Source organism: Corvus cornix, chromosome 2 (assembly GCF_000738735.6).
Source record: "Corvus cornix cornix isolate S_Up_H32 chromosome 2, ASM73873v5, whole genome shotgun sequence".
In the NCBI taxonomy this organism is placed as follows: Eukaryota; Metazoa; Chordata; class Aves; order Passeriformes; family Corvidae; genus Corvus; species Corvus cornix.
The window spans coordinates 93,958,190-93,978,506 of record NC_046333.1 but is presented as its reverse complement, the minus strand read 5'-3'; the positions used below and the strand labels follow the sequence as shown (position 1 = coordinate 93,978,506).

Below are 20,317 nucleotides of genomic sequence, written 5' to 3'. Positions count from 1 at the left end.
TCTGATGTTGGAGGAGACCTCTGGAGGTCACCAGGTACAACCCCAAGGTCAGGGACGGGACATCTGCAGAGTTGCATTGAGTTGCTCATAGTCCCTCTGCTCAAGGAGTTTTAAGCATAAAAGGAAGGAAAATTTTGTTTTTCTCAACTGCTAAACACCTCTGAAGTGTAAAATGTCTTATCTTTTAAGTACAGAGAACAGCTATTGGCTTGTGAAGTGAGACCTTAATGACCCCTAGAAGCTGAAAAAATAATTACTTTCTGGTATCAGTCTTCTCTCTGCTCCATGCTATTTCTCTTTCAAAAGCATGGAGACAGTGATAGGCATTACATGCACTAATAAGACAGTACAGAAGACCAGCCATGTGTTTACCTGGGGCCAGGCATGCTGATATGTAACTGATCATGATTTCCCAAACATTTTGCTGAGGGAAGGGAGAGAAGGTGAATCTGAATAGACTGGTTACATAGTCACTTTAGAGACTGGCTATATAGAGACACATACAAATTAAATTAAAATTTTAAATGGTTAATTATGTATGTTCAGTATCATATATTCTCTATATGCAATAAATATGTATTCTGAACTTATGTTAAGAACATGCATTTAACCCATTTTATTAACTTCAGATTGATTGCAGAAAACTTGTTTTTCAGATCGATCCAAGTATCCTACAGCAGACATTACAGCAGAGTAATTTACTTACTCAGCAGCTGACTGGAGATCCCACCATGGCTCCACAGAATCCCTCCCTCCAGGCAACAGAAAATGCAGTGCCAGCTAATGTGGTTATTCAGCCCATATCAGGCTTGTCTTTGCAGCCCACAGTAACATCATCTGCTAGCATGGCAATAGGGTCCCTGTCTGAGCAGGAGTCTGTGCTGACAACCAGCGCTAATGGTAAGCACTGTCAGTAGTTTTATTGTGCTTTCAATTTCTTAATTTTACTTAGGGTATTACCCACAGTGAGAAAATGTTACCCCTCTGCCTCCCCCTGCTCTCACCAAACACTTCATTGTAATAAAATAAATTTGCAGTTCTTGCTTGAGCATTGTCATAGGTTGGCAAGCTAAGTCTAGGAAGTGATGTTCTTCTACAGCTTTCTGTATGACCTGACAGAACCTATCAGTGGCCAGTTTGAATATGGACAATTCTTTAAGCCACTTAAAGTTGTGACCGCCTCTGTGATCCACACTTAAGAATAGACAAACTCCCCCCCCCCCCCCAGCTCTCTCTCGTTTCTGGTGCTGGGACAGGTGGCTGCGGGGCCCGTGTGGGGGGCCAGGCAGGGCCGGGCCACGGCCATCCTGAAGCCGATGGGCCCTGTTCCACCCACGGAACCCCCCGGGCAGCCGGATCGGCTCGGCTTCCCCCCCCCACTGCAGCCAAGATCTCAGGGAAATCGGCACCACTGTCCAGCAGAGGTCATGTGACCAACAGTGGTAAGACACATTCCAGCTGCAAGGCCGAGGTGAGATTAACCCTTTTAGTGCTGTGAAGAGCTGAAAACCTGAGGGAAGAGAGAGAGGAGATGCTTAAAGCTGAAAGTCTGTTGTGAAGCTATGGTGGTGATGGACTATGATATATCAGAGTACCCGTTATAATTTCATGAAGATATGGGGGGTGGAGTGTTCAACTCGTAAGCAAATGCACCTGCGCTGAGATAGGCAGATGCTGACGCAGCTGTAATTTCATGAGAAGTTTGGACAGGGAGAGATGGACCAGATGAGGACTTTGGCTCCATATGGGAAAGGAGAAACCTCAGTTCCTAGAGATACTCCCAGAGATAGTCCTAAAGATGAAGCTGAAGAAGACCCTTTGCTCCCAGGGAAGGAGAAGGGCCTCTGTTCTTAGAGATGAAATGCTCCCAGAGATGGGTAAAGAGAACTTTTGTTTCTGAACAGCTCAACCTTAAAATTGTACCCCAAAAAACTTCAAGAGTGGACCCTCGAAAGCAACTGTGGGAAAAGCTGCAAGTTGGGGGAAGGGACTCACATGTGAGCAGAGAGACCTCTTCCTAAATGGACTGAACAATATTTGGAAGTGGGCGGCTGTTCGTTGTGATAATGTGTTCATAGCACAAGCAAGAAGAGACTTCTCTTTCTAAATGGACTGAACAAGGTTATTATGGAAGTGATAAACAGACTGAACATCTTAAGGGTTGCCTTTTACATTGTCAGTGGGAGAAGGGAGGAAGGTGGGGGGAGGAGGAGAGTTCTGAAGGTGGTATAATTTTTTTTTTCCTCTTTTAGGTCTATTAATAAACTTCTTTATATTCATTCAAGTTTGGTGCCTGCTTTGCATTTCTCCTAATTCTTACCTCACAGAAGATAAACAGTAATGAGTATCTTGGACCAAAGCACTACAAGCATCTTCAGCAAATTTTACAGCTTTGTGTTACCCTATCTTAATACAAATTTTTTCAGAAGGTGAATTAGAGAGTAGGTTTAGATTAGCTATTAGGATGAGATTCTTTTGAAGGTGAAGGTGGTGAGGCACTGGGACAGGTTGCCCATAGAAGCTGTGGATGCCTCATCCCTGGAAGTGCTCAAGACCAGGTTGAATGGGGCTTTGAGCAGCTTGATATAGTGGAAGTTGGGGAGTTGGAACTATGTGATCTTTAGGGTCCCTTGTAACCCAGGCCATTCTATGATTCTATATAGTGGAAACACTTAAGAACTTCCATAGTCTTGAGCAAAATATATGAGTTCTGAAAATTTTAACTGCAGAGGAATAAATTGGATGTGAAAAAAGTTTGCATTTTAGACTGCAAGTTCTAGCATCTCCCCTTGGCTGCACTGATTATAGTAGTTCAGAAAATAATGTATAACTTGCTTTAAAAAGTTAATGTCAAAAATTCCACCAAAGGATATTAATGGAATTTTTTTTGTTCGACCACTTACATTTAGGTGCACAAGACATTACTCAAGTCATGACTTCACAGGGTATGGTGTCATCTACAAATGGACAACATGAGATAATGCTAACCATAAATAATTCCAGTTTGAGTCAAGTTCTAGCTCATGCTTCGGGTTCTGCTACTGCGACGTCATCAGGAAGTCCTCAAGAAATCACTCTTACAATATCTGGTTTGTGTTTTTAAAAATCTTTAATGATACCAGATCTGTATTTCATGACGTACCTGTGCAGTAGCATACAAGGATTTTCACAGTCCACAGTTTTCCCATGGTGTACTTCTTGTATATTTATGAACTTTAAAAGACACTCCTCAAATCCACATTTGAAAACCAAACACATTTGCTTTGAGAACATGTTAGATTGGTTCACTGTTTTATTTATAGCCTCAGTTAACAGCTGGATGTTTATAGATTGATCAAGTTGGTGCTTTGAATCTAGATAAGTGAGATCCATATTTGTCTAAATATTACTAATCTCATGTATTTCTGTACATGTTTGTATCTGGATTTGCATAATCACATCTGTATTAAAAACTTGTCAAACCTCTGCATAAAAATCTGTATGTGTAGAAATTAATTCTGTCTTTTGGTTGTATTTTCTGCTTTTGTTATTTTATGATCTATTGTTTATAGTTGTAAGAACGGTAGCAGAATAATGTTGAGACTATTCCAGTTACAATAGGACTTACTTCTATTCAGGCCAAGATCTTATTCAGCATAATTCTGGAAGCACTGATCTGAATACTGGCTTAAGGCTGACAGCACCAACCATCAGTAGTCAGACTACAGATGCTACATTAACTATAAGCAACGACCAGCTTCTTTCTCAGGGCCCTTCACTAAATGCTCCAGGTATGCATACAATGATATTTCTAATTGAAAATAATATTTTATTTTAAAAATAAATATTAGAATGAAATGGTATAATCTTGCACATCATGATTCAGGAACTTCAAGTATTTTGTGTTTTCTCACAAGCTTTAAATTGTTATGTCAGTTTAAATGAACTTTATTCCACACAGTAAGAAAAATGAAAATAAGAAGACATATCTTAAATTAGTACTTTTAGGCAGTTACAGGAGTACTGAAGAACTATATGTGTAAACTTGAGGATGACAAAATCTGGTGCCTTTGCTGCAGAAGTGATAAAATATCAAATTTGCTCTAGTACTGATTTGAGATTTTAAGTATGTATATTAATTTCTACCTATATATGTTTGTATACGCACATGACCACCTGTGCATGCAATACTGTGTTCATGAAGCTATATTTAAATGCCATTTTTCTAATTTTATCATTTGACTGACAATTTTAGATGCTTGATTAGCTGTTTAACCAATTTTGTTGATTCCAAAATATAAAGTCCTAGCAATGAGAAACAGAAATTACTAAGTTCACTTAAAATAAGTTTGCAGTTTAGAGTTTATGTATGTAACAGATAATTTTTACCATTTTGCATATATTCTAGAACTTAACACAACAGGTGGAACAAACCTTCCTCCAGCAACACCTATATCTCAGTCTGCAGTTTCTGCACAGAATTTGGTAATGTCTTCATCAGGAGTTGGAGGGGATGGTAGTGTCACTTTGACTCTTGCTGACACTCAGGGAATGTTGTCAGGTGGTCTTGATGCAGTTACACTTAATATCACTTCACAGGTAAGATGCTTTTCTGAACTGACAGATAAATTGATCTTTCCGTCTTACCGGGCAGGAATTGGAGATTTTGCTTAGAAAATAATTTTGTCCTGTAAATACACAGTATTTGAAAATTTAGTTAATTTTCCTTGTCTCTGCCAACCATGTGTGTACGGCATGTAGAAACATTAATTATTTAAACAGAAGGGCAGATAAATTTTGCAGGGTTTTTTTTAAATTAACAGATAGGTTCTACTGTTTCAAACAGTGTTTGAGAGGAGTTTTTAGTGTTGAACTATGTATTTCATCATCACTATTCAGTAGTACAACTTAGTACTCCGAAATATATTATTTCATGGGGTAATTTTTTTTTCCTACTTGTCAACTTGAGAGTTGAAGAGGAGTTGCAACAGTTGTTTTGACAGCAAGTAACAGGAGAGAATTTAATTGACTATGTTTAATAACAGGTGGCATGATAAGAAATTTTATAAAATTGGTGCTTTATGGACTATCATCTCCCCAGTAACCTTACTATTAGTTTCATTTATATTGTAATTTAAGAATTTTGTGGTGGTGTGTCGTGAAGAGCCAAAGACATATTGGCAAATAGAATCTACAGAGTGGGAGATAAAAAAATAATATTAAAACACTACAAAGTGAAAATTTAGGATTGTGTGGCTGACATTTCAATGTAGATTTTACATCTGAAAACTTGGGCTGTTTCTTCTATTTTCTTGGCTTAACTAGGCTTAGATGGATTTTTGTTTACTTTTTGACCTGAGTTTAGGTGTGTAAATATATATAAATTAAATACTATTTATCTTGCTTGTGGTGTGATTAAAACTGGTGAAGCAAAGTTATATGCTTCCCTCTGCAGTTTTGCTTTGGGGAACGGAAGAAATGATTTCTTCAATAATTCTTATGATATGTTTGTGATTTCTGGTATCACAGAGTAACAAAGCAGAACATGGTTTCATTTCAGACTTTGTAATAATTTAAGTGATTACATTTGGCAGTGTTGCTGTTTATTGATAAGATCCTGTGCCTTCTGTTAAGACAAGCATAAATAAAATCTAAACATTGTATAATAATAGTAATAATAGCTATACAAACACAGGAACTCATGGTGAATAGACAGGTGGTATGTAAATAAACTGTGTTTCCCAGGGAAATTGAAAAGTCATTAAAAGTAGTGTAGAAATAGAAGTAGTAAGATATTAGTAATCATATATCCTAAGTAGTGATTTTGTATCATGATTTCATGGGGTTTGGAAGTATGTTTAATTAAGATATTTAAATAAAAGAAGATACTGTTGGAAGGCCATGCAGGAGAGCAGAATACAGGGGTTAAAAAAAGGCAAGGGAAGGCTGAAATACTCAGCATTTCACGCAAGGCTGGTAAAAATTAATCAGAACTGAATCTACTCTTACAAACTTCCAGCTGTTGTTACCCTTAAATTGTTGGATTTAAATTTAAAGGATGTCATGGGTTAGCTAGCATAGTCTCAGAAGTGATGTTCTCGCAAAGGAGTGCTTACAGCTTCCCCCATGACCTGACAGAGCCTATCAGTGGCCAGTTTGAATATGGACAATTCTCTAAGCCACTTAAAGTTGTGACCGCCTCTGTGATCCACATTTAAGAATAGACAAACTCCCCCCAGCTCTCTCTCGTTTCCGGCGCTGGCACAGGTGGCTGCGGGCCCCGTGTGGGGGCCAGTGGGCCTGGCCAGTCCCTGCTTGGGCCAGGCCGGGCCGGGCCACGGCCATCCTGGAGTCGATGGACCTGTTCCAGCCATGGAACCCCTCCCCCACTGCCTTGCCGTGGGCAGCCGGAGCGGCTCGGGCTCTCCCCCCCTCCACTTCGATAAGAAAAATTCAACATTCCAGCTGCAAAGCTGCAAGGCCGAGGTGAGATTAACCCTTTTATTGCTGTGAAGAGCTGAAAACCTGAGGGAAGAGAAAGAGGAGATGCTTAAAGCTGAAAGTCTGTTGTGAAGCTATGATATATCAGAGTATCCCGTTGTAATTCCATGAAGATATGGGGGGTGGAGTGTTCAACTCGTAAGCAAAAGCACCTGCGCTGAGATAGGCAGATGCTGACGCAGCTGTAATTTCATGAGAAGTTTGGCAGGGAGAAATGGAAGCGATGAGGACTTCTGCTCCACACGGGAAAGGAGAAAACCTCAGTTCCTAGAGATGCTCCCAGAGATAGTCCTAAAGATGAAGCTGAGGAAGGCCCTTTGCTCAGGGAAGGAGAAGGGCCTCTGTTCTTAGAGATGAAATGCTCCCAGAGATGGGTGAAGAGAACTTTTGTTTCTGAACAGCTCAACCTTAAAATTGTACCCCAAAAACCTTCAAGAGTGGACCCTTGAAAGCAGTTGTGGGAAAAGCTGCAAGTCGGGGGAAGGGACTCACATGCGAGCAGAGAGACTCCTCTTCCTAAATAGACTGAACAAAGTTATTTAGAAGTGGGCGGCTGTCTCGTTGTGATAATGTGTTCATAGCATGAGCAAGACAGACTCTTCTTTCTAAATGGACTGAACAAGGTTATTATGGAAGTGGTAAACAGACTGAACATCTTAAGGGTTGTCTTTTTACATTGTCAGTGGGAGAAGGGAGGAAGGTAGGGGGAGAAGAGTTCTGAAGGTGGTATAATTTTTTTTCTTCTTCTTTTAGGTCTGTTAATAAACTTCTTTATATTCATTCTAGTTTGGTGCCTGCTTTGCATTTCTCCTAATTCTTATCTCACAGAAGATAAACAGTAATGAGTATTTTGGACCAAACCACTACACTAAATTGGTGTTTCCGCCCGGTTACAAACCGAACCTGCTACAAAGGAGAAAAGGAAGGAAAACAGTTGCATTTGTGTAGATAGGATTCTGAAATGCTTATTTCTAAAGGAAAAATAAAAGTTCTTTTGAGGTGTGAAACATGACTGCAGTTAGCTGTTTAAATAGAGCTTTTTAAGTATGGTTACTCTTTTTTTTTTTTTTTTTGCTCCCCTCTCTGACAGGGTCAGCAGTTCCCTGCTATACTCACAGATTCCAGTCTTGCTAGCCAAAGTGGATCAGGATCACAGCAAGTCATACTGGTGAGCCATGCACCCCATTCAGCACCTGCAAATTCTGATGAAATAACATATCAGGTAGGTACCATACATTTCTGTCTCTTTTGTGGTAAAGGACTTCTATTTAATCAAAACACTGGAATAATTCCTTTTTATTCTGAATGATGAGGGCTGATATCAATCCCAAACAAGAGTATTGAGAAGAGGTTCTCTGTGACTTCCTAGTCACCCAGATGCTGTTTTAAGTTTTGAGTTAAAAACCACTTTCATATATATATACATATTCACACAAAAAAAGAAATGTAATAAATAAGATGTTTCCTTCTACAAATCAGATAAAGACTGCTCCAAAAATTTCCAAGTAAATTGGTAGTTAGATAATAAAAACAGATAAATTTTGGAGCTGTGGGAAAAAAATAGCACCTATTGGTACACTTTTCCCATTCTCTTTCTGTATCTAAGTTGTTTCAGTGATGGTGCAACGTAGTCTTTTCAGCTTCTTATGCCTTTGAATCACAATAGAAACTTCTGCATACATTGTACGGCTTTGATACTAGAAAAAGTGGTTCAGACTTGTTTTGTTGAAGGAAAATGGATGTTTTCAACCAGCCTGATAAGGCAAACTCTAAAATAGGAGAAACGGGAGAGGTAGATGTTGACTTCATTTGTTGCTTCCTGTGTTACTGTAGTTAGGATTCTTCTGTATCTATAAAGTTGAAGGAATTTGGTGTTAAATTATCTGAAGAAAGTAGTTTTTCCAAGCAGTTTTCACTAATTAAAACAAAACAATAATACAGCACACAACCATCCAATTCTATCAATTTTTCATTGTGTTTCAGTACTTCTGGAGGTAGAGCTTTACTTCCTTATGAAAACAGAATCCTCAGTAAAGAAGTTAAACAAATAGAAAATATTCTTCTCCTCTACAAAATCAAAGATAATTTTTTTCTGTCTGAAATGCTTTTGGCTTTGAATTTTGTTTGATGGGAAATTGAGGATCATCTGAGATGTTCAGGAGCATAAAACTGAATGTAGAAAAATACAGATACACACACATTCTATTTATGATTAAGTCAATTTGATCATAGTTAATTAATGTTGTTTTCTTAAAATTCATATATGTGTCATTCTTTAGAGCAGTGAAATAGAAGTTTATATTTACATATAACTGACTTCTTTTGTGTCTGTAAGTTGCTTGAAGATGCTGTCCAAAAATTTGTCATGTTGAGGTAGATTTTGAAAAATAAACCAATGTGGATGCGTGTATGAAATTAATCTGATAGTGTATTTGTAAATTGTTATAGGTGACAGAAGTTTCCCCTAATGTGACTAAAAGCAGTCAAGCAGAAAAAGAAACTCGTGGGCACCAGTGTTTTGAGTGTAGCCAAACCTTTTATTCCGTCACCATGCTGACGCACCACTGCAAAGAGGTTCATGGCAAGGAGCGAATACACGTTTGCCACATCTGCAATAAGGCCTTTAAGCGGGCAACACATCTCAAGGTATTTGGTAATAACAGTTGATTGTTCTCATAACTCCTTTTGTTTTGGACTTTCTGTGATATTAACAAAAGGTACCTATTAGCTCTTTGTCTTTGCTTTCCCTTTACAGTGTGAGAGGTGTGCATCTGAGAGAGGGAGTCTAAGGGATAATGTATGCACAGATAGAGAACTCTCTTCTGGAGCATGGAGAGGATTTTAATGCGTATTGCCTACAGAATGAAAAATGTTAATGCCTGTCATGCAAGTAGTAGTGTCAAGAAAGGATTTCATTTACTTTGTTTGCATATGAGTATCATCAGTGCTAATCCTGATTTTCAGATAATCTTTTGGTATCTCAGGAAGCTACCTGCTTTACCGTTTTACCATTTCATTTGTAGATGCTCTGTTGTGTGAGTACAAGTGATAGAGGAAGCGTTTGTTTTAAGAAGTCCTTATATTATTGCTGTTGTCTAGTGATATTTTGTCTGTTTTCTCTAGATTATGAACAACCTAATACTTCCAAGTCTTGTAAAAAAGATTAGTGGTGTACCTAAGTTCTTAATTGGATTATAGAATGTTCCCGTTAGTAATATTGGGCTGTACTAGACAAGTGCTTTGTTCACGCTGGTATCTTACCTCTGAGAGATACTTAAAGGAAGTAATTTGAAGAAGAGCTTTAAGAAAAGATGAAACATGTAAGTTGCCCAGAATTTTGCCAGCTTCCCAGAATTTATAGCAAGAAGTTTTTGGAGCCAAAAGGAATGTATTTATATTCATTTGTATTATCTTTATATTAGCTTTTAGGAGAGCTCTTCAATAGATTCCCCTTCCCTTCGATATAATATTTTAAGGAAATAACACTCTCTTTGTGAAGTTCACCCCCTTGGAGTGATCATGTCTGTCAACTAGACTATTGGAAACTATCATAAAACGTGTTGTTGTGAAACTCTTAACCTCTGACTTAGAAGAAATTTCCCAGGAAAAAAACCAAAAGAGTCTCGATCATTGTTTTCCTTAAATAATGATAACAAACTCCAAATATCAGTCTCTCCAATTTATTTTCTTAGAACTGGCTGGTGTTACTTTTTTTTTTCCATAATTAAAACTTGATTTCTATTATGTCCTGGGGTGAGGTTAAATATATGACAAGGTATCTTCTTACCCTCGTATGTCCCTTGGATTATTATCCGTAACTGATTTTTCAGGAAGGAGGCGATTGAAGTTGTAATAAGAAGTTCAAGGTCAGGCACAAGAGACTTCAGGGCCTTGGGACAACTTGTTAAGGGATCAGAAGCACAAGTAATCTTCTTCTCTATCCTTGCAGTTGCAGAGAATGATGTAGGAGGAGGCAGGAAGAGCCAGCAGATCAGTAACTATCTTGAGACTGACATCACCAGCAGAATTTTGGGGTTTTTAGTCATGGATTGGTCTACACAATTGGCCTGCTGCAGTTGGGCTACACTTGTCTCAAAGGGGGAAAAAGATCTTTGCTGAGGACCTAGCAGGGCTCATTGAAAGAGATCATCTAAACTAGATTTGTAGGGAGAAAGGGATAAAACCAGACTTGCTGGAGATAAGCTTGAGGGCAGCATGCCAGTGTTTGAGGGTTCATGTGCCAGCGACATCCTTTGGGCTCCACCCCAGTGTGCTGACTACACTGGAGCACATTTGAAATGTCCCTGTACTGGTGCGTGCAGCACTGTAGCCATCTTGCTGGAGGTAGGGGAAGTGGTCAGGGAGCTGCTACTCCACTTAGACATGCACAAGTCATCTATAAGACTGGATGGAATCCACCCAAGGGTACCAAGGGACCTGTCAGAAGAGCTTGCCAAGCCACTTCCAATCATTTATGATGATCAGTGCTGGCTAACCAGGGAGGTCCCAGTTGACTGGATCTTAGCACTTGTGATGCCCATCCCCAAGGGCTGGAAGAAGGATCTGGGAAACTATAGGCCTTTCAGCCTTATCTCAATGCCAGGAAAGGTTATGGAGCAGCCCATCTTGAGTGCCATAATGTGGCACATGCAGGACAGCCAGGAGATCAGGCACAGCCAGCATGGGTTTATGAAAAGCAGGCCCTGCTTGAGTAATGTGATTTCCTGTGACAAAGTGACTCGCTCAGTGGAGGAGGGAAAGGCTGTGCATGTTGTCTACCTGGACATCAGCGAAGCCTTTGACACTATTACCCACAGCATACTCCTGGAGAAACTGACTTCCCATGGCTTGGACAGGTTCACTGTTTGCTAGGAAAAAATTGGCTGTATGTCCAGGCTCAGAGTGGTGGTGAATGGAATTACATCCAGCTGCTGGCCAGTCACAAGTGGTGTTCCCCAGGGCTCAGTACTGGGGCTGGGTCTATTTAATATCATTATCAATGATCTGGACAAGAGGATCGAGTGCACTCTGTCACTTTGCAGACAACACCAAGTTGGGCAGGAGTGTTGATCTGCTGGAGGGCAGGAAGGCTCAGCAGAGGGATCTGGACAGGCTGGATCAGTGGGCTGAGGCCAACTGTGTGAGGTTCAACAAGGTCAAGTGCTGGGTCCTGTCCTTGGGTCACAACAACCCCAGGCAGCCCTACAGGCTGGGGGCAGAGTGCCTGGAAAGCTGCCAGTGGAAAAGGACCTGGGGTGCTGACTGGCAGTGGCTGAACATGAGCCAGAGTGTGTCCAGGTGGCCAAGGAGGCCAATGGGGAATAGTAGCAGGAATAGTGTGGCCAGCAGGAGCAGGGCAGTACTGTCCCTCTGTACTTAACACTGGCAAGGCCGCACCTCAAATCCTGTGTTCGGTTTTGGGCCCTCACTTCAAGAAGGACATTGAGGTTATAGAGTGTGTCCAGAGAAAGCCAATGGAGCTGGTGAAAGGTGTGGAACACAAGTCTTAGGAGGAGCGAAGTTGGGGTTGTTTAGCCTGGAGAAAAGGAGGCTGGGGGTGTCACTTATCACTCTACAACTCCCTGTGAGGAGGTTGTGGTCAGGTGGGGATTGGCTTCTTCTGCTGGGTAATGAGCAATAGGACAAGAGGAAATTACCTCAATTGTGTTAGGGGGGGTTTAGATTGAATGTTAGGGAAAATTTCTTCACTGAAAGGCTTGTCAAGTGCTGGCACAGGCTGTACAGGGAAGTTGTTGAGTCACCAACTCTGATGGTATTTAGAAGATGTGTAGATGTGGCACTATGGACAGTTAGCAGACATAGTTTAGTGGTAGACTTGTCAGTGCTGGTTAATGGTTGGCTTTGATCTTAAAGGTCTTAAAGGACAGTTTCATTTACCACAGGACCAGCATGTACTAAAACAAATTCCACCCCTTATCAGACTCTTTATCAAGGTGTTCATAGTAGCATCAGCTGTGAGCAGCCTTTAACAGCAAATTCAACAAAGATAAATGAAACCATGGGGTTTGGCTTAGGATTTTGGGAAGGGTTTAGTGATCTGTTACTCATGGTCTTCATTTTATACTGATGGAATTCTGGAGATCACCAGAAATATTAAGGGCTCTGCCAAACTTCATGCTTTTCAGAAAAACCCAGTAAGAGGTAAGGGTATCAAGGGTATCAATGTTTAGATGCCAGTACTTAACTATGTATGTGTTTTTTCCAAAGATATCAGTACCAGCAGATTCACAATTATCCACAAGAAAATCCTCTTTAGAGATCATGTACAAACATGTCCACCACCCACCTTACCCCCCAGTATCAAGACTTTTCAGTCCAGTGACTTCGGTTCCCCTTCTGATGTGGGTTACTGTCCTATTTTACAGCTTCAGAGATGAGAATCTTAAGATGTGCACAGTGACTGAACTGTCCAATTTCATATCAGTATGTAGTGGAACTATCTGCAAGCTGACTGTTGATAGTAAATAAGGCACAGACATGATTCCAAGATGAAAGGAAAAAGGCCTTATCATCTTATTAAAACAGTGGAATGAAACAAACTTTTTATTGCCACGCTTTCAGAGGTGGTTACAATTAATGTTTGAGGAGAGGTGGGGTATAAGAGTGACATACCAATGCACGAGTCATTTCAAAGAAAGTTTCCTGATCTTATTTTCTGATTAGATAATGCTTGTTTGGTGCCCCAAAATAATTACTCTCTGAAGAATAAAAGAATTACACAAATAAAGTTGTGAAACATCACATGAACAATCAGTAAAATACTGAATTATAAAGAGATGATTGCACTTCAGAATGTTGCATTTCCATGAAGTATTTTCAAAAGTATATTTATTTTACAGGAAAAATATAAGAGATGCACAGGTCAGTGGAACAAAATTGCATCACAAACTGTTTCTTCAGAGAAAGTTGACAGAAAGTTTTACAGGGCTATCTGGATGATATCTTTGCTTTCAAGTGGAAAGTGGGGTGGTGGGCTGTTGGGATTTGGAGGTTTGGTTTTGTTTGGTTTTTTGTGTGAGTTTTGTGGTGGAAGAAAGAAGCAACTGGTTTCAGATCATTTTTCTGGAGTAGGGCATAGTGTGCTTCCACCGTTTCAATGCTTGAGGGGGTAATGAACAAGATAAAACCAAAAGATTTTGTTTATTTTCACCTAAGCTGGGGTTTATAGATATCTGATTTTTCTAAGAAGACCTTATATTATTTCCCTATAATACTATATTATTATTATTATTACTGTAATAATAATATTCTTCCATGTAACTGTCTCGCTGATTTTCCAGTGTAAACAAACTGCAGACAAAGTTTGCTTCAGTTCGTGGAGTGAGGAATAGGACTTCATAGACATCAAGAAGGCTTATTGTTTAGGTATAGTAAAGACTAATTAATAGTTTAGTCTGTAATGAAATAGACTAGGAAAGAATATCCACACACAGTTTAGAAAGTGGACAAGTATTTACAGTACTGTTTCACAGACAGTTCTTGATTAGATTTTTGTAGTTATATATATTTTTATTTATTTTCTTTTGTAACTTGAATTTTATCTTGGCATTGATAAATAAAATGAAAAAATTTATAGATAACATAAGATACTCTTCTAAGTTTGCAAAACTTCTGGGCCCAGCATCAATACATTAAAAACAGCTGTTATTGATGCTTCTTCACAAAGATAAAGCATACTGCTATTTTACCTGTAAGAACCTTAGTGTTTTTATTTTCTGGTGTTTTTTTCAATTAAGAGTCCATTGTGAAGTGGTTCTGTTTGCATCTTGACGTCGTGCAGCTGTGTGTGTGTATATTGTGATAGTTGCCTCTTTGAGGCCTGTACAGTTTTACAGTGTGTTACAATTCAGATGTTGAGAAATACCTACATAGACCAGGAGGGAGATGGGATACTGTAGAGGAGAGGGGGAAAAAATCTTACATTAGCTTACAATGCACAGTTGTCAAAATACCTCTTTGTAGATTAACAAAGCACTTAAAGAACTCTGGTTTGGTTTTTTGTATTTTATTATGCTTCAGATAATTAGTGAAGGGACTAATGTATGCCAAAAAAGAAAGACATACAGTTATTGATGGAGTTTTTCAGAAGTGTAAAGATACCAATGGTTCAGCCTTAGAGAGAGTTGATACACAAAAATAATCTCTCAATTAAAAGAAAAAAACAAATGCAGGCTTCCATTTTCTTCCAGCTTGTCTGCTGATGACTAAAATCCTCTGCTTTTGTCTTCAAGGTGTGAATATATTTTTATGTTAAGTACTGAAGTCTTTTTAAATGGTCTGATTTTTTTTTTTTCCCTATACTGGCTTAGGAACACATGCAAACCCATCAGGGTGGACCCTCACTGAGTTCCCAGAAGCCTAGAGTGTTTAAGTGTGATACTTGTGAAAAAGCTTTCGCTAAGCCGAGTCAGCTGGAGAGACACAGTCGCATCCACACAGGTGACACCAGAAATTATTTTTATCTTACAAGGTTTTCTTGTGAATATCTGGCTGTTATGTTTTGAATCCTTGCTTATGCTTTCAGCTAATTGCATTTAAATCTCAATTTAAGCTTAAAATATCAAGTCAATTTCTTACGTGTTTGGAAATTAAAAGGAGGAACAGCAAACTTGAAAACTCGTGTGCTTCACTAAGTTGATCTGTATTTTGGGACTGGCAGTACTGCAGTGATAATGTGAATGCATGAGCTTTTATCTAGAAGTTTGTCAGGCTTTGAAACAGTTTAATAAAAGCATACTTTAAAACATTGTTTGAAGTGATGTAAAGACACTGGATGTGGTCATCCTCAAGCATATAGAAGAATGTGCAAATGAGTGGGTATGCTCAGTGATGTTAAACACAGGACGGGCTTGGCAGCTGATATTGACTGCTGTATGCAGTGCTTCATTGTCACTGAGCTGCTTGTACAGGTCATTTGTTTCTAATGCCAGTGCCTTCAATTTGTTGTGTTCTTTTCCACTTAATTATTTTCTTCAACAGTTAATCTGTAAGAAATCTATACTGGCTTCTCCTAGGGAGCACTCATTTTCTGTGATGTAAGTGCTTTTCAGGTTGCAGCTTCTGCCCTGCTGTAAGTTGAAAGCTGTATATAGGATGATAGCCCAGCTGCCCTCCATGCCACCTTCTGTGCCTGACGAACAGTCTTCGTAACAACATGAGTTCTAAATACAGGAGTCAGTTCTCTGAAACAAGTTCTTTCTTTTCCTTACCACTGCTACCAGTAAAGAGCTGTCATGACTGCTAAACTTAGAGGACAGGGGACAGTTACCTCTGTTGCTACTAAGCTGGAGGGGACCAATGAATTTGACTGGATGTGCTGTAGAATAAGAAGACTCCCACAAAAGGATAACTCTCTTTCAGTGAGTCAGCCAAAGCTTTCTCTTTCCCCAGCATCAAGCTGTTTTGTGGTTACTGTGTTAAGAAGGAACATTCTGGTTCTGCCGTGGGTAGGAAAAGAGAAGTGGGAGTTAAAATCCAAGGAGATGAAAATTCTTCAGAATCTGTCAATAATTTGCTTTTTGCAAAACTGACTTAAATAGCACAGACTCTTAAAAAAGTTGTCTCCTAGTTTAAGGGTTCCGCAAAATATCTAGAAAGCAGGAAAGACAATCAGTTGCCACTTTCCGTGCTTAGTTTCATGCTGCTGCCCCACTGTAATAGGCATGGAGCAGTTCAGGAAGGCTGAGAACAGACCAGAGTCCTTTTATTAATCTGTTTCTCATAAATCTTCATCATCATAGGAAAAATTATTTCTGCTTTGGAATAACTTGTCATTGACTCAGTAAATCCTTAAATCCTTAGATATTTTTGGATTTCTCTTTACTACGGTGCTCATGTGCTAGGCTGTAACAGACCTTGCTAAACTCATATTTATTTTTGTGTTTCAACAATGACAGACAACAGTAGGTCAGTCCATATGACAGTAATTCTTTCAGAAGATAATGTTCTTTTAGAAATCGCTTAAGACCAAAACAGTGAAAATGCGCTGCACAGAAGTGTTTAGATGGATGCACTTACATAAACTATGATAGGAAAGGTTAATCTAAATCTAAACTGACTAGTTTTCACAGAGGTACCATCCTTGTCTGTGACAAAGTGTTTGTCATTTCTGTCTTGATTAAACATTTTTAACCATTTCTAATGGGTAATATCTACTGAATCAGTGGCCAGAAGGAAAATACATTATTTCTCTGAATAGCTCTAAATATCTTGTTATTTAAGATTTATCAGTGAGGAGTGGTTTGCTGAAATGTTGAAGTTAGAGGGAAGCAGTTGCTTTCAGTTCTACCAAAAACCATGTGGTAATCCATTACACCAGAAAGGCTGTTGACCTTCACTGAACTATAAAAATGGAAATAAAAGTATTTGAGGAAATCTAGATTTCTCTTCAAACTAGTGAAAAAGTTGTTAACAAAAATAGAAAGAAAATTTCTGTGCTTTAAAGGACCTTCTGTTGATTGTCTGAGAAGTTGGATTTGGCATGCATGTGGGAACACTGACATAAGAGGTATTGGTCCTTCAAGGAAGAACTTGGAAAAGTATTTTTACTGCTGCTTGTGCTTTAGTGTGCTGACTAATTACAAGGTATATCTTAGAAAGTGCTTTTAGAAGTCCTTAATGACATACAGCAATGTGTCTGGTGTTCATGTCAGAGGTTGTGGTGTTGAGTGTTGAAGCAAAAGTCGGATTTTGCAAAGTAGGTATTTTTAAATTTTAAAATATTTTTTAAGTTAATATGTTTTTGTGTTTATAGTTAGAAACAGTAGTATTCTCGCAGTTGCTGTTGGCATAGGAGGCCACGAGTCCCATGTAGAATTACCAGGACACTTTTTTTTTTTAACATATTTGACTTTTTAGTTTCTTAAAGGCATCAGCTTTGTTAATTCTAGTACATTGCTTTATCTGCCTTACTCTAAATGGTGTAAAAAGGCGATGATTTCCTTGAGTACAGAAAAGTTAGATTGGTGATTTTTTTTTTGTACCTCTGTTAAATAACTTACTTAGATGAGAAATTGGATAGGAAAGATAGTATCAATGATTTAGTACTTATGTAACTATTCTGACATTTAATTTGAGATTTTTGCTGACAATATGGAGCTATAGCACTGTTTGGAAAAAGTCTCAAGGAAAATGATGTCTCTTTCATTTCTAGATCGTCTTAATTTTTACTGAATTCTGAACTGTATTTTAATGTTGAAGGGAAAAATTAATTTAATATGTTTTTCTTCTTTATAAAGGGGAACGGCCATTTCAGTGTACACTGTGTGAAAAGGCATTTAACCAGAAGAGTGCTCTTAAAGTCCACATGAAAAGGCACACAGGAGAGAGACCTTATAAATGTGATTACTGTGCAATGGGATTTACACAGAAAAGCAATATGAAACTGCATATGAAACGGGCTCATGGTTACACTGGTACGTGGCATAGCGGTAGTACTGCTGAGGGCAGGAATCCATATGTTCTGTTAGGAGAGCACAGAGCATTTCCCTTAAGTTATTGAGGAATCAAGCACTAATAGCCAAAGACCACAGCTGATGAACTAGTTAGTTGCACATGCAACCCAAAAATCAGGTTAACACTGATGTTTTGCTGTTTATGGTTCCTTGTTTTTTATGTGGAGCTCTGTGTACAGAAATACAGAGTTGAAAAATTATTCCAGAAAAACAGTATGTTGTATTAAACTTTTAAAAAACTTTTTTCAAAGACTGTCGAATGCATTTACAGTATCTGAAGTAATTGTGTAATACCCATGTTCCCATCATGTTTCCTTTGTTCTCAAGTGCTATATTTGCATATTTCTTACACTATACATCAAATCATACTCACTTGCCTTTTTCTCTTGTGCCTTGGTAGGTCCTGTACAAGAGCCTGCGAGTCACCAAGAACAAGAAGGGGAAGACATTAGTCGTGCTCTGAATTTAGAAGAAGTGGTACAAGAATCTTCAAATGAATGGCAAAGTATAGGCAATGTTTTTCGATGACACCTTAAAATTTGAAAGTTAAAAATGTTTCTGGGACTTGAACTTTAAAGCTTCAAGCATTGAAGATACTAACAATAGAATAATATATTATAGGTTTTTTAATTATTTACAAAAATTACCTAAAAGATTAATTCTTTTTTTTAAACTTGTAGAAGAATATTGGGAAAACATCATTTAATCTCTGCTAAGTTGTCTGTGAATCAATGAACTCAGGTAATAATGTATACAGTTTCATCTTTGAATTCACAGCCAGTATATCTATTTAAAAATAAACTGGAACTTTATATCAGAATAGAATGATTCCCATTTTTAATGGAGATGAATAATAACTTCACAGGAAAATCATGAAAGTGTTGGTCAACTTTTTTTTTTTATGTGTTTAAAGAAATAATTGAGATTGGAAACAAAGTGTTGCAGTTGATGCATGCATGCAGTTAAAATAGTGGAGTTTTGCCTTTTTTTTTTTTTTCTTACAAGGCACAAGAAAAGGCTGTATTTCTTTTGAAAGCTTTCTTTTTTAGTGCATTTTGAGAATTTGTTGAAAAAAAAAAATACTGCGAGCTCACGGCTTTTCTTGAGAGGGAGCATGTTCATTTTCATTCCAACCAGAGAGGCAGACAGATGTTCGTTTTTACAGTAAAAGTCTGAGATTTTGGACTTGGCAATAATGACTTAAAAAGAATCCAAACAACGAATGGTTCCAGTAAAAGCCTCTGCTGTTGTTTGTTGTACTGGGTCAGCAGGTACATATCTCGATTATCTGTGGAAAACACAGCCATATACTAAATCTGTGAAGTAAACAAGTACAATTTTGTGGTAGCAGTGAGAAAGTTAGATGCACGCTAGGTCACCTATATTATACAATGTTCCCCAGTGCTGTGAACATTTATCATTTTGAATCTGTAAATTCCTTATTACTTTCTTTGTGGATGTTGGAAATATTTTACATTTATTTGTTGTTTAAGTCATTGTTTCAGCAAAACTGCCTAGCTGAGTATTGCTTTCAAAGGTGCCACTTGTTGAGTATATTCATAGCAAAGAAACACTGGAGTGAAATCATAGTTGTCTTTTAGACATTCCAAAGACAGAAGCTGTTTTCTTATTTTTGCCTTGTTCTTTTGAATTTTATTTATATGTTACATATATATAGATATATATATGTGTGCTTATATATGTATATATATATTTAAAGTTTATGAGCCTCTGTGTGGCTGATCAGTATTTTTGTAAATACTAATCCCAGTTGCAAGAAGTTCATCTGTTCGGTTGCCACAAGTACTTCTAGATCAGTGGTGGATATGTTGTACAATAGTACAGACCTGGACTTTAACTTACTTTCTAAAAGATAATTGTTCTCAGATCCAAAAAGCTCTTTTCTGTAAATATTGTCTATACTCTGTCTATGATAAAAACTAGTTATTTCAGATTGCTGAAGCAAGACATTGCTGTTGGTTTTGATAGGGCATCTCTTAATTCTTTTGTTAACTGTTCAGCATATGTATGTAAATAATATAGTTGGTGACATGAAAATAACACTTTTGTTATGTGGAATATTTAATTCAAAAACATGCTAAATAATATTACTTTTTTCCAAATTCTGTTTCGTGTATTTTTTAAGCATATGATTCTGGATTCTAGGAGATTGGAAAAACTCTGTTTGCAGAAGTGCGTGTCTGAATATTAGATGTAAAGAATAAAGTCCTTCCAGCAGTGCCTTCCCTTCCAGGCAGCCTGTGAGTGTTTTGGCTGTTTAAGAAAGACATTGTATTTTGCAGTTGTCTGGCCTCATGGCATAGCACCTGTTTATCTGTAATAATATTGCAAAATGTGCTGTG

At 38.2% G+C, this 20,317-nt stretch overlaps 1 protein-coding gene across 5 annotated transcripts in view; it reads left to right on the top strand.

Annotated features, from left to right (window-relative positions):
- ZNF236 (zinc finger protein 236) overlaps positions 1-20,080 on the top strand; it is a 77,646-nt gene extending 57,566 nt beyond the window's left edge. For 3 of the 5 annotated variants that reach the window (XM_039548599.1, XM_039548595.1, XM_039548594.1), the window contains 9 exons: positions 657-900; positions 2,910-3,089; positions 3,618-3,770; positions 4,388-4,578; positions 7,571-7,702; positions 8,929-9,126; positions 14,811-14,940; positions 17,739-17,915; positions 18,355-20,080. In XM_039548599.1, the coding sequence (XP_039404533.1) occupies positions 657-900; positions 2,910-3,089; positions 3,618-3,770; positions 4,388-4,578; positions 7,571-7,702; positions 8,929-9,126; positions 14,811-14,940; positions 17,739-17,915; positions 18,355-18,482 (1,533 nt within the window). In that variant the 3' untranslated portion in view covers positions 18,483-20,080. Of the gene's footprint in view, positions 1-656; positions 901-2,909; positions 3,090-3,617; positions 3,771-4,387; positions 4,579-7,570; positions 7,703-8,928; positions 9,127-9,235; positions 9,422-13,781; positions 13,867-14,810; positions 14,941-17,738; positions 17,916-18,354 lie in introns of those variants that run through there. The other 2 variants (XM_039548598.1, XM_039548597.1) reach the window with 2 other exon arrangements.
- Positions 20,081-20,317: the final 237 nt, after the last annotated feature.